The following is a 10,861-nucleotide window of genomic DNA, read 5'->3' on the forward strand; positions in this document are numbered from 1 at the left end:
TTATATACACGTAAGTATATTTATTCCTCAATTAGTTCGTACCTTTACAGTTTGTTAGGGAAAGATCTACAATCCTTAGTCTGGCTTGTTTTGGTCAATATGTCTCAGAAGTAAACACAAGTCAGGTTGGTGTAATTTATACCGATTTTCAGAATATTTCTTTATTTCGATAAAAAAATTACGTCATTATGGTTTCACCGATTCTCTAATTACCCTTATTAAGTCATACTTATTTGATCGAGAAACAGTTGTAAGATATCGCAATCACTATTCTTCTCCATTTGTCCCAACATCCGGATTCCTACAGGGTTCTAACTTAGGACCATTATTATTTTTACTCTTTATAAATAATATAGTTGATGTGATATCTTCAGAAAAGTTATTATTTGTGTATAATGCGAAGCTTTATAGAGAAATTATTTCAACAGAAGACTGTCAGATCCTTCAAGCCGATGTTAATCGTTTAATCAACTGGTGTATTCACAACCCTCATTTCTTCAATTATACGAAATCTTACATTATGACCTTCACCAGAAAACAATACCAGGTATTTTATTCTTACAAACCTGAAGATACTTCTCTAAATCGCTCCTCACACATAAAAGATCTTGCCATTACTTAAATATCATTCGTTGATTCAGCGGCAGCAAAAAACTTTTGCAGCCTAGGCAGAAAAAAAATTCTGCCAAAGCAGTGAAGAGCGACTTTGTATTTATCAAATGAGGTGTGCAGTGTCCCGTGTTTCTGAAGTTTGAAGAAACAAGACTTTTAACATTAGCGAATTTGATTGCAATACATATTTGTCAACATATAGCGACCTATGCCAGTTCTTAAATCCGCACTTTGTTGCAAAAATTTTCTTGAAGCACAAAAAATTCTACTTGCAACTGTCATTTCTCAAACACGTTACCAATCAGGACTTGAAATTCAATGTAAACGGTGAAAAATATGATTACTTTTAATGTTTTTTCTGAAGGATTGCACTTTTATTTACTAAATAAAACTTTTTTCTACTTACCTGTTATTTAAGTCATCGTCGTTTCCAGGCGTCTAGAAAGACATTGTTCTGACACTAATCTTCATAAATTCTTCTTTCATTACGCCTTTTTTATGGAAAAACTACATTTTCATGTTCTGGAAGTTATGAAATAAGAAAACACGAAAATAAGTGTTCGTCCAATGGACGCTATTACAAAAATCCTCTGACTTATGCTTAGGAAGTAGAAATTTACCTACCTATCAAATACAAATTCAAGGAAAAACCGACACACTTTATGTCTAAAGATTTACACTCTTTTTTTTTACCGAATTAGACGTGTGCTCTAATATGAAATGTCTCATTTTTTGAAAAGTTGATTTTTTTAGAGTACCTATATAATCATTTGAATTAGAAACGTTAAATGAAAGTTAAAATAAAAAATTTTACTAGTAGATGATACACCGAAAATTGTTCTGCACCAGTAAATGATCGGTCTTATCGTAATAGATGATAATTTACCATTTCAGTCTATTAATTACCAAAACTTTTAACAATATTGCAATTAAAACATATAAACTTGTTACTTGATTAAACAAAATATACTTTTAATAAAATTAAAAAATATATATACTAAAAAGTAAAGAAACAACTAAAAATAATTATCAAACTCCTGCATTTCTTCCACATTAAACACTCCTCGATTATTTAGCTCGATGGTGTTTCAATTTTTTTAACAATCTCTTCTTTATCGTTTCATAAAACATCTATGGGATCCGGCCATGTTCATTTAAAATTTGTCCCGGCTAGTACATCTCTTCATATTTGAAAATAACAAAATCATTCACTTGGTAGGGTCTTTTATCAACCAATTTTCGTTTCTTGGAAATATTTGCTCTTTTTGTTGTTGCTTTTCTTCGCGCAAACTAATTCCTTCTAGTTTTTGGTTTTCTTCTATCTTCTTTCATTCAGCCCCGTAGCTACGGGGGGGCAAGATGGGGCTGAGCCCCCCCTAGCAGTTGTGGTTGCCCCCCCTGGAAGACTTACACATTATAAATTTTAAATTAGTAATAAAATTTCAATATAAAGCCGATTGCGAACCATATTTACTAGCCCCACCCGCCCACCCTTTATTTTCTTACAGGGTATGTTATTTGGCAATATCATTCTAACCATATTCTAACGTTGATGTTGACCGTATAAAAAAATGAACTGTCATGTCACATTTTATTCCATAGCCTACTACTAAACATGCAAAAAATAAACTTAAACAAATTGGTTGTTACCTAGTGATTATTTTTTGATGCAGTACAGCTGTTTGTGAATTTACATTCTCTGTTTTAACGCCTTCAATGACACATCAAAGATTGGCAAACTTGGTTTTTTCTGGCTTTTTAAAAGTACCGTATCAAATCTTTGGACTTCAACAGGTTTTTACGAAAATTTAATAGCGAAAAAGATCGATGTTTACAATTATTTTAATGATCTTTCAAATGTAAAAACTGAGAAAAAATAAGGTAGTTATCTGAGTGTATTATTAAAATATATATTCATATTTAAGGGAGCAGTACGGCTCAGATAGCCCCTAGCGCGGCACAGCGATAGTGCTCATGAAGCAACGCTGTCCGCAGTCACTTTGTGGATGGGTGGTGGCTAAGATCGCCATACCTATCTGAGCGGCTCGGTGCGTCTCCCCCCTCGACACCCAATGGGTAAAAGAGGGTAACAGATTATATATATATATTCATATTAAATTGAAGCCCCCTCTGTCGACAAACTTGCCCCCCCTGAATAAGTTTTCTAGCTACGGGGCTGCTTTCATTCTTCTTTTTTTCGATGATACATCTGCCAGTAGGAAGAGCTCGCCACAGAAGGAATTTTTCTTTGGGCAATCTCTTTTTTTCTTTTCCAGAACAAAATCTTTGTCAAAGGCGATGAAACATAAGGTAATGTTTTGTCATGCCGTTTTTCAGGAATTATTGAAAGAACTTGAATATTTTGATTCTCACTTTCTGTTGTCTCAGTACCTATCTATAATGTCGATACATGTGATTTTTTAAAAAATGTTCGTCTAAATTTTGAACGTCCTCATTAAAATTACTCTTTTCAGAACTGGAATTTTGGAATTGTCCATATGTTCTTAAATTTGGAAAGTGCACAACAGAAAGAAATAACAATAATTAATTATATACCTACTATCAGTGTAAATCAAAATGGATAATTTTGTTCTATGCTATATGATAAAACATAGTAATAATAACAATAATAATTTTTTTTGAAGCGATTTTGTACCCACAGGAAATGCTATCAAAAGAACAAAATAAAAGTGACACTAAAATTAACATTATTAATTTAAAAGTTGTAAACTTCTCTATGTAGATGCTAAAAAATTCAAGAAATAATTTGTTAAGTGTTTCCCAGAGTCAAAATTAGTAAGGTACCATATTTTTTCTTTATGTCTATATTTTTTGTAGTATGTACTAGAGCGCTCATCACAACATTAAGTTTAGAGTACTCATTACAAATATATTAATGAGTGTTTTAACAATAGAGAAGTGCATACAGTAGGTAAAATGAAACGTAACATTTTCCAACAGTATTCAAAACATGAAGTTGTAGTTATATTTGTAACCAAAGCTTACACCTTCAGTAGTGGGCAGTATATGCAATACAACGTTAAACTTATACTGTACGGACAAATGGGTTTTACCTATTGCGTGTAAAAGATAAGATACTACGTTCTAATCTAAGTATATACTTATTAATATTTAAAATTAATTATAATTACTGGCTATTCGAAAATCTAACATTAATTTGTAGGATCGGAAAGACGTCCAGCAAAAAGATGATTTATTCTTTTCTCAGAGAGAAAATAAATAAACGGGTGATCTGCTATAAACTTCTTTGGAGGAGGAGGAGGTCGCAAACTACCGCTACAATTCACGAGCATCGCTTCTGTGCACAAAAAAACTAGAATTAGTTGCAGACAAACATATGACAACACTTTAAAACGAACTGAAAAACATTAAAATAAAAGCTAAGTACAATATAGGTGCTCACCATTTTTTTACTTAAAAAAAATAACAACAGAAAGGTAAATTACATATTTAACTTTCACTCTTAAATTATGTAAGTACCCCATTGGTAACGGAAGAAAATACTGAGACGAAAGTAAGACGTACATTCAGTTGTTGTCAAAAATGCCACTGTATCGAAGTGGTACTTAGATCCTAGAATCTGTCTGTCTGTGTGTTTCCCCGTTTACGGTTACAGTAGGTAGCCTTGAGAGGGTTAAAAAAATCTAGTAAAAAAAACAGGTTCTAGAAAATGTATCTGACACATGTTGCCTGGTGGTAAACTAATTACGAACTCTTGTTATATATAACACTCGCTCGCTACGCTCGCTCGTGTATAAACTTCTTCGTTAATAGGTAATTAGGCTCGTATTACTCTTGATATGTAATATACTATTATAAATGCATTGATTTTTCTGTGCACTAGATAACTAGATCGCTTAGACCAAGAGTAAAAAATTAAGCAAAATTATGGAATAATATTGGAAAATTTTCGAAAAATCATATAAAATTTAATAATTTAAATTAAATATTTACGGAAAAAACTGATTAATATTGTTGGCATCCACGTGTCAAATTTCAAATCTATCAATTCAAATAGAAATTGAATATCATTTTAACATTAAATAAAGTCAGACCAGGATGGCCAACGCGGTCAGAATTTTTCTTAAATTTCACCATAATTTGTATGCAAAACGCGATTTTACATGTCTTTTTGTGGGTGGTAAATTATTCTAGAGAGAGATAAAAATAATCCTATAATTTTTTAATATGCTTAGATAACAATGTGCCAAGCACGCGTCCCATTTAGACCATCGCATCTGAAACAACTGTTAAACTTTATTGATTTAAGCTTTGAAAGACGTCCGGCGACACGTTGTCTGCTGTTCAATAAAAAACATGACTCGTTTCGGTTTTGGTGAGGAAATACTGAATAAGTAATCACTAATCACAGTAGCAACTTGTTAGAATTTAAAGTTTACGATCTGTGAAGATTTTAAAACGTTTTTGTAAACTTTTTCTCAGTGTTGTTAAGCTACAATTTAAACTAATGAAGATGCCCCTTTCGAAAGTGGCGTTTTTCTTTTTTGTTTTTTTTTTTGACATCGATACTGGTATGTTCCATTCAGTCTAAAATCTCTTGTTTTTTTTAAGAAGTGAGTCCAAGTTTTCTTTTTTAACAATTTAGAACGGCATTTTGCATTGTCCATTATTATTTCTGAGCTGGGAAGTAAAAATGGCAATAATTGTTGTCGAAACGGCATTCGAATAATACGCTGTCCATATCACAATGGTAATCAACGGAATACTTTGCAATATTCTTTGCTGATAATAATAATTCATTTGATGCCCATCTTTACTACGACCTGCATGTAGATAATGTAGAATTATTATCCTCTTTTCTTTAGAAGGGGGCCCTTACAGACAACACTCTTTGCTGTCATCAGTAATGTCATTGATGCCTCATCTAGATACACCATGTGGCGACCTTCTACTCTGTACCTTCTATTTTGAGTTATTATATATCCCCATTTCAATTTTTTAAACGTGCTGGCTCCATAATTGCCATTTGTTTATCCAAAACTTTACACAGAAAACCGCTTCTTAAATATTGTCGAAAATATTCGTCCGTATAATTAATGTTTTTTGTGTTAGCCTTTATACAGTGAAAACAATATAAATTATACCAATCACAGTGTAAGAAAAAAAAAAAAAAAGCTTGGAAGTCTGTTTTCCTGCGTGCAATTGTGCAACAGCTTATACGAAGGTATTATACATATTGTGTGAATTTTAATCATCTCATTGGAAAGAAAAATTTTGGTTAGCGTTGTACCATCTACATGACATGCCTAATGCGCATACAAAATTTGACAACAATTGATGCAGTAGTTTCGGAGAATATCTGACTAATAAAAATCGACACAGACGACAAAGAGATAGACGGCATACCGACTGACAGAGGGAAACGGAAAAAAGCTTTCTTCGTATTTTAGGGGTCATCAAACGTCGAAAAAACATGAAAGTGGTAAGTTGCCCGATGGAATCGACTACATACATAAATTGAAAGCAAAATAATTAATGCAATGGTAATGAAATATTTAAAACAAAATGGGATAGAGTACCAAACAAAAAAATAAGAGAAACAGTAGGTACAGCAAGACCATATATTTAAAAAACTGAGAAACCGACCTAGCATGGGCATAATAACATGCCCCTAAAAATACTAATGTGTGACTACATGAGATGGGAACAATAAGGTAAAGGAGAAGAGGGAGACCCATGAAGACCTGAATTCTACAAATAGAAGGCCTACTAGAAGAGGAAAAACCATGGAAAAATTGGATAAAGGGGACATGAACCCTCCAAATTTAATGCTCGAAAGGGACGAAAAGAATAAGAAGTAAACATTTACTTAAACTCTCCATTCAGAAACATAAAAATATAAAAATAACTCACCAGTGGCAGCTGCTGCTTCAGCCCCTTCTTCATTTACTTCAATGAAAGCTTTTTGTATAACTTGACTCACATGTATTTGCTCATTTGAGCTAATCATACCACTAAAATTAGCGACACACGGATCAAAAATTTCACCAAGTCCAAGCTAAACAACAAGAGAATTATTTTATAATGAGCGTTTTAGATTTTGTTTCTTGTTTGTTATCGTTGCGATATCGACGTGTGGTTAAGGCTAAGTAGAAAATATTACAGACTATATTTTATAATATGAAATCTGGAAATGTTCCATTTTCAAGGCCTGAAAACCTTAGTAACTGTCTACTCCATATATCTATCTGGTATTCTTAACTTCCTCAAACACCGATATCGTACGTAAATGGAAGCTGTCTAAGAAATACAATCAGCAATAACTGGTATGCAGGCCTTTGGACACTCATAAATATTTTCAAAAAATATATACTCGTATGTATACATACCTGAGTTAAAGGATCATTTAAAAAGATGGTTTGCTCAATTTTGAATTTAGGTAGCTGTACGATAACCTCTGTGTTCCACATATTTTCTGTTATCTCGCTTAAGTTACGAGTGGCCAGCTTTTTTTCCAGTTTATCAATTCCATTTCTTTTGTTAGGTAAAATAATGATCATGCTTAGATTATCGTTAGTATAAGCAAGTTCTAAAATTTGGGCATCCAACTTTTTATCTGCTTTATAATTGAAGTCCCCGAATTTATTCATCATTGGAACATCTACTGATTTTACCTTATTGAGATAAAACGGAGCAGTTTTAGTGCAGTCCTTGTCAAATGGATCCATCCAACTGCCCTTGAAGTAGATGGCATTTACAAGTACTAAACGCGTCGATGAATCTAAATCATCTTTTTTGATCAAATTCTTTATTTTCTCTTTTGTTTTTTCTTCAACCCAAGCATTAATACATGCAGCAGCTGCTTCATTTGCAGCAAAATTAAGTAATTGCACTTCAGATAGAAAATTCTTAGTCACAGCGTCGCTGAATTCTGGCAAGAGTTCATGGCCCTCCATAAGATAGATTTTATTAGCCATCAAAAGCGTAACATTTGGAATAGAATTAAGACGGTTCATCACAACGCTGTAACCTTCTGCAGCAGCTGCAGCAGTAGGCACTTTCAGTGAGGACGCAAACTTTTCAGCAGTTGTACCTTTGGCACCTTGATAGCACATAGAAAGAACAACGTGCACACTGATAGGGGAAAAGAAGACATTTCCTGGTGTTTCGGCTAAAACTTTGTACAGAGAGGTCGTAAATTCTCTATTGCCTTCCAAGACTTGAAGTTCTGATTTTTCTGTGGCCATCGCTGATAATGAAAAAGTACAACAAAGACTATTCCAAGAAAACTGCAACATAAAATAGTTAAATTAACCGTAGAACAGAATAAAGCAGCTGGTCTCATACTAACAACTGCTGCAATGTTCACACGTCGGCTTTGAAGTATAAAGCAAAGTTTTTTTAATCAATCGGTTATTCTTTAAATTTTTATGGTGGCAAAATATCTGAACGATGTTCAGTGAAATGTAAAAACTTTATGGCAGAGTATTGAGATTATATTAAGGACCCCTAAGACAAGACGTCTTTCGTTTAGATGTGATCGGACCGTGATAGTCAACAACACGGTGCGAGCAATACTGGAAGTTTTGAGAGCTTCATTGCGCTTGTAAGCTCAGCAGGAAGAAAGTATTCCTGCTACGTCTTGTATAGACAACCAACAAAACACATTATTGATTTCATTATTTTCATTGACCTTAATCAACGCATTATATGTTATATCAAAATCAAAACTTCCGGTGATCGAAAAGTTTTCACAATATTATTATGCAATAAGAATGGAGCAGAGGCAAAACCTGTGATGCTCTCCTAATACAATTTGTGTGAAAAATAATAATCACATACAAGTATCTAGATAAATTACAACATGAAATACACAAAACAAAATTAATTACTAATGAATTAAAAAAAAAATAATAATAATAACCATTACCTCCAAACGTATAGTTAGAACAAAATTAATTACATTTAGGTTACATTATGTCTAAACCAACTTCATGTATTGAGTCTAATCTGTTCTTAAAACTGTTAATAGAGGGAGCAGATATCACTTCTAGAGGCAATGAGTTCCAGAAATCGAAGATTCTATTTGTAAAGAAGAATTGACATTGTTTGGTCCTGAACCTTTCTTTCGCCAGTTTTAAGGGGTGTCCACGTAGTCGGTTATCTTGATTTAAGACAAAAAGATGTTGCGTCTTCTGGTCAAAGAAACCATTTAGAGCTTTGTAGGCGAAAATCACATCTCCACGGAGACGAAGTTGATTCAACGTTGGGAGATGTAATAATTTAAGTCGTTCTTGATAGGGATAATTACGAATGGATGGTAACATTATTTTTGTCGCTCCACGCTGAAATGTTTCAATTAGTTTGTTATCTCTTATAAGCATCGGTGACCAGATCACGGCAGCGTGTTCGAGCAGTGGACGAATATATGATTTGAACAGATAACAGAAAGACTGGAAAGCCAGATTGCGAAAAGCCTTGGAGAACAGGAAAATTGATCTGTTAGCTCGTTTCACTATCTCACCGATATGTTGAGACCAGGATAGGGAAGGTGTGATGGTAATACCAAGATCAGAGTGATATTCAACAACTTTTAACTGGTGGTTGGCAATGTTAAGCGTGAGTAAAGGATTGTTGGTTCCTAAGTGCATTAAGACACACTTATCCAGATTTAATGGGATTAGCCAATTTTGACACCATTTTTTCACAGAGTGCAGATCCAATTGTAGGGAGTTGTGATCAGTTAGCGGATTGGCATAAATTTTGCAATCATCAGCATAGAATATGTGATCCGATCTAATCTGCAAGCTAAGATCAGCAATATAGGACAAAAATAACGCGGGGCCTAAAACTGATCCTTGCGGAACTCCTGAGCACACGGAACGCTCAGTAGAAACACAAGAGCCAATGCGTACGGAAAAAGTTCTAGCGGTTAAAAACGCAACGATCCATTCTAATAAACGACCTCGGATTCCAATATACTCTAATTTATAAAATAATCTATTGTGGGGTACCTACGCTATGTAAATATTTTTCACTTCTTTGATTACATCTTACGCATGAGAATTCAAGCGTAATTGCAAATTTTGTACCGGTTTGATGGTCTGTTAAAGTGAGAGCCCATGTCGATACTATTAACAACCCTAACAATGAATGATTAGGATAATACCACAAAGTGATTATGACAAAGACATTTGTACGGGCCGGTATTAGGTCCCAAACTACCAACCTACATCTACCAAATTTACTGGTATACAGGGTTATTTAGCTAAGATGACCCATTTATGTTTTTAAAATAGGCAACCCAAAATACCGATTCCACCTGAACCTGGATTACAAAAAATGTGTCAAAATTAAATTGTATCAAAGTTTGCTAAATGTATAGAAACGGCAGTCAACGTCACTGTCAGAAAAACGCCTATGCATTCAATAACTAGAAAACCGACATGATCCTTAGTTATGGACACGTTATGGAGAGTGACACAAAAAGGCTAGGCATACAGCACAATTGTATGCCCGAAAATACCCTGACCGTGTGGCTCCAACACCCAAAATTTTCAAGAGGCTAGAAAATTCGTTGCGTAAGAAAGTGGCCTGCTAACAAGAGGAAACGGAACCAGACTGCGACTAGCTTGGAAAATGAAGTATAACTTCTTGCACAAGTTAATGAGAATCCTCATATGGGAGTTATAGGACAAATTACTATTGCTAGACAAATAAATAAATTTCATCCTAACCGCTCTAACCATCTGCACCTGGAGCATGCACTTCGACCCACAAACCAACCACAAAGGTCAAAGATTGGTCGGTTTTTTCGTTATTATCGTAAGAATGCATTGGCATTTTTCTGACACTGACGTTTCTATACACTTATAAGCAGACTTTGATACAATTCAATTTTGAAACATTTTTTGTAATCCAGGCTCAAGTGGAATTGGTATTATGGGTTGCCTATTTTAAAAACACAAATGGGTCATCTTAGCTGAATAACCCTGTATAAAAGCGAGTTTAATTATTATTTCTCATTTTTTTTTTTTTTGTATTGGAAATGCGAAGTGTGTTATATATAATTTTATTAAAAAATTGGTCGAAAGTTGTTTCAACCGAACTTCCCTCGTTCCTGAAGTACAGTGAAACATATCCAGCATTTTCGAATGGGCGCACCCTCAGAGGCGTCCGTCATTGTGTCTCTGTCATAGTGAACTTTTCTACCTGCAATGGGTACTTGTATCTGTTTAGATTAGTGCCTAATAGATTCATCCATAAA

At 34.0% G+C, this 10,861-nt stretch overlaps 1 protein-coding gene across 1 annotated transcript; it reads right to left on the reverse strand.

The window, feature by feature from the left end:
- Positions 1 to 3,605: 3,605 nt before the first annotated feature.
- On the reverse strand, positions 3,606 to 8,102 carry LOC135142043 (antichymotrypsin-2-like). Its single transcript, XM_064073690.1, has 4 exons — positions 7,942 to 8,102; positions 6,984 to 7,883; positions 6,508 to 6,652; positions 3,606 to 3,931 (listed from the first exon to the last, which is right to left on the reverse strand). The coding sequence occupies exons 2-4, from the start codon at positions 7,839 to 7,841 to the stop codon at positions 3,786 to 3,788; spliced, it is 1,149 nt and encodes a 382-aa protein (XP_063929760.1). The 5' UTR covers positions 7,842 to 7,883; positions 7,942 to 8,102; the 3' UTR covers positions 3,606 to 3,785.
- Positions 8,103 to 10,861: the final 2,759 nt, after the last annotated feature.

Source organism: Zophobas morio, unplaced genomic scaffold (genome assembly GCF_036711695.1).
Source record: "Zophobas morio isolate AGI-343-1 ecotype UQ-CSIRO unplaced genomic scaffold, CSIRO_AGI_Zmor_V1 ptg000046l, whole genome shotgun sequence".
NCBI lineage: Eukaryota > Metazoa > Arthropoda > Insecta > Coleoptera > Tenebrionidae > Zophobas > Zophobas morio.

Coding starts and splice junctions, on each gene's coding strand:
- LOC135142043 (XM_064073690.1), bottom strand. CDS start 7,841: ATGGCCACAGAAAAATCAGAACTTCAAGTCTTGGAAGGCAATAGAGAA. Junction 6,653..6,983: donor TAAATGATCCTTTAACTCAG/GTATGTATACAT, acceptor CTTGTTGTTTAG/CTTGGACTTGGTGAAATTTT. Junction 3,932..6,507: donor TGAAGCAGCAGCTGCCACTG/GTGAGTTATTTT, acceptor TTTTGTGCACAG/AAGCGATGCTCGTGAATTGT.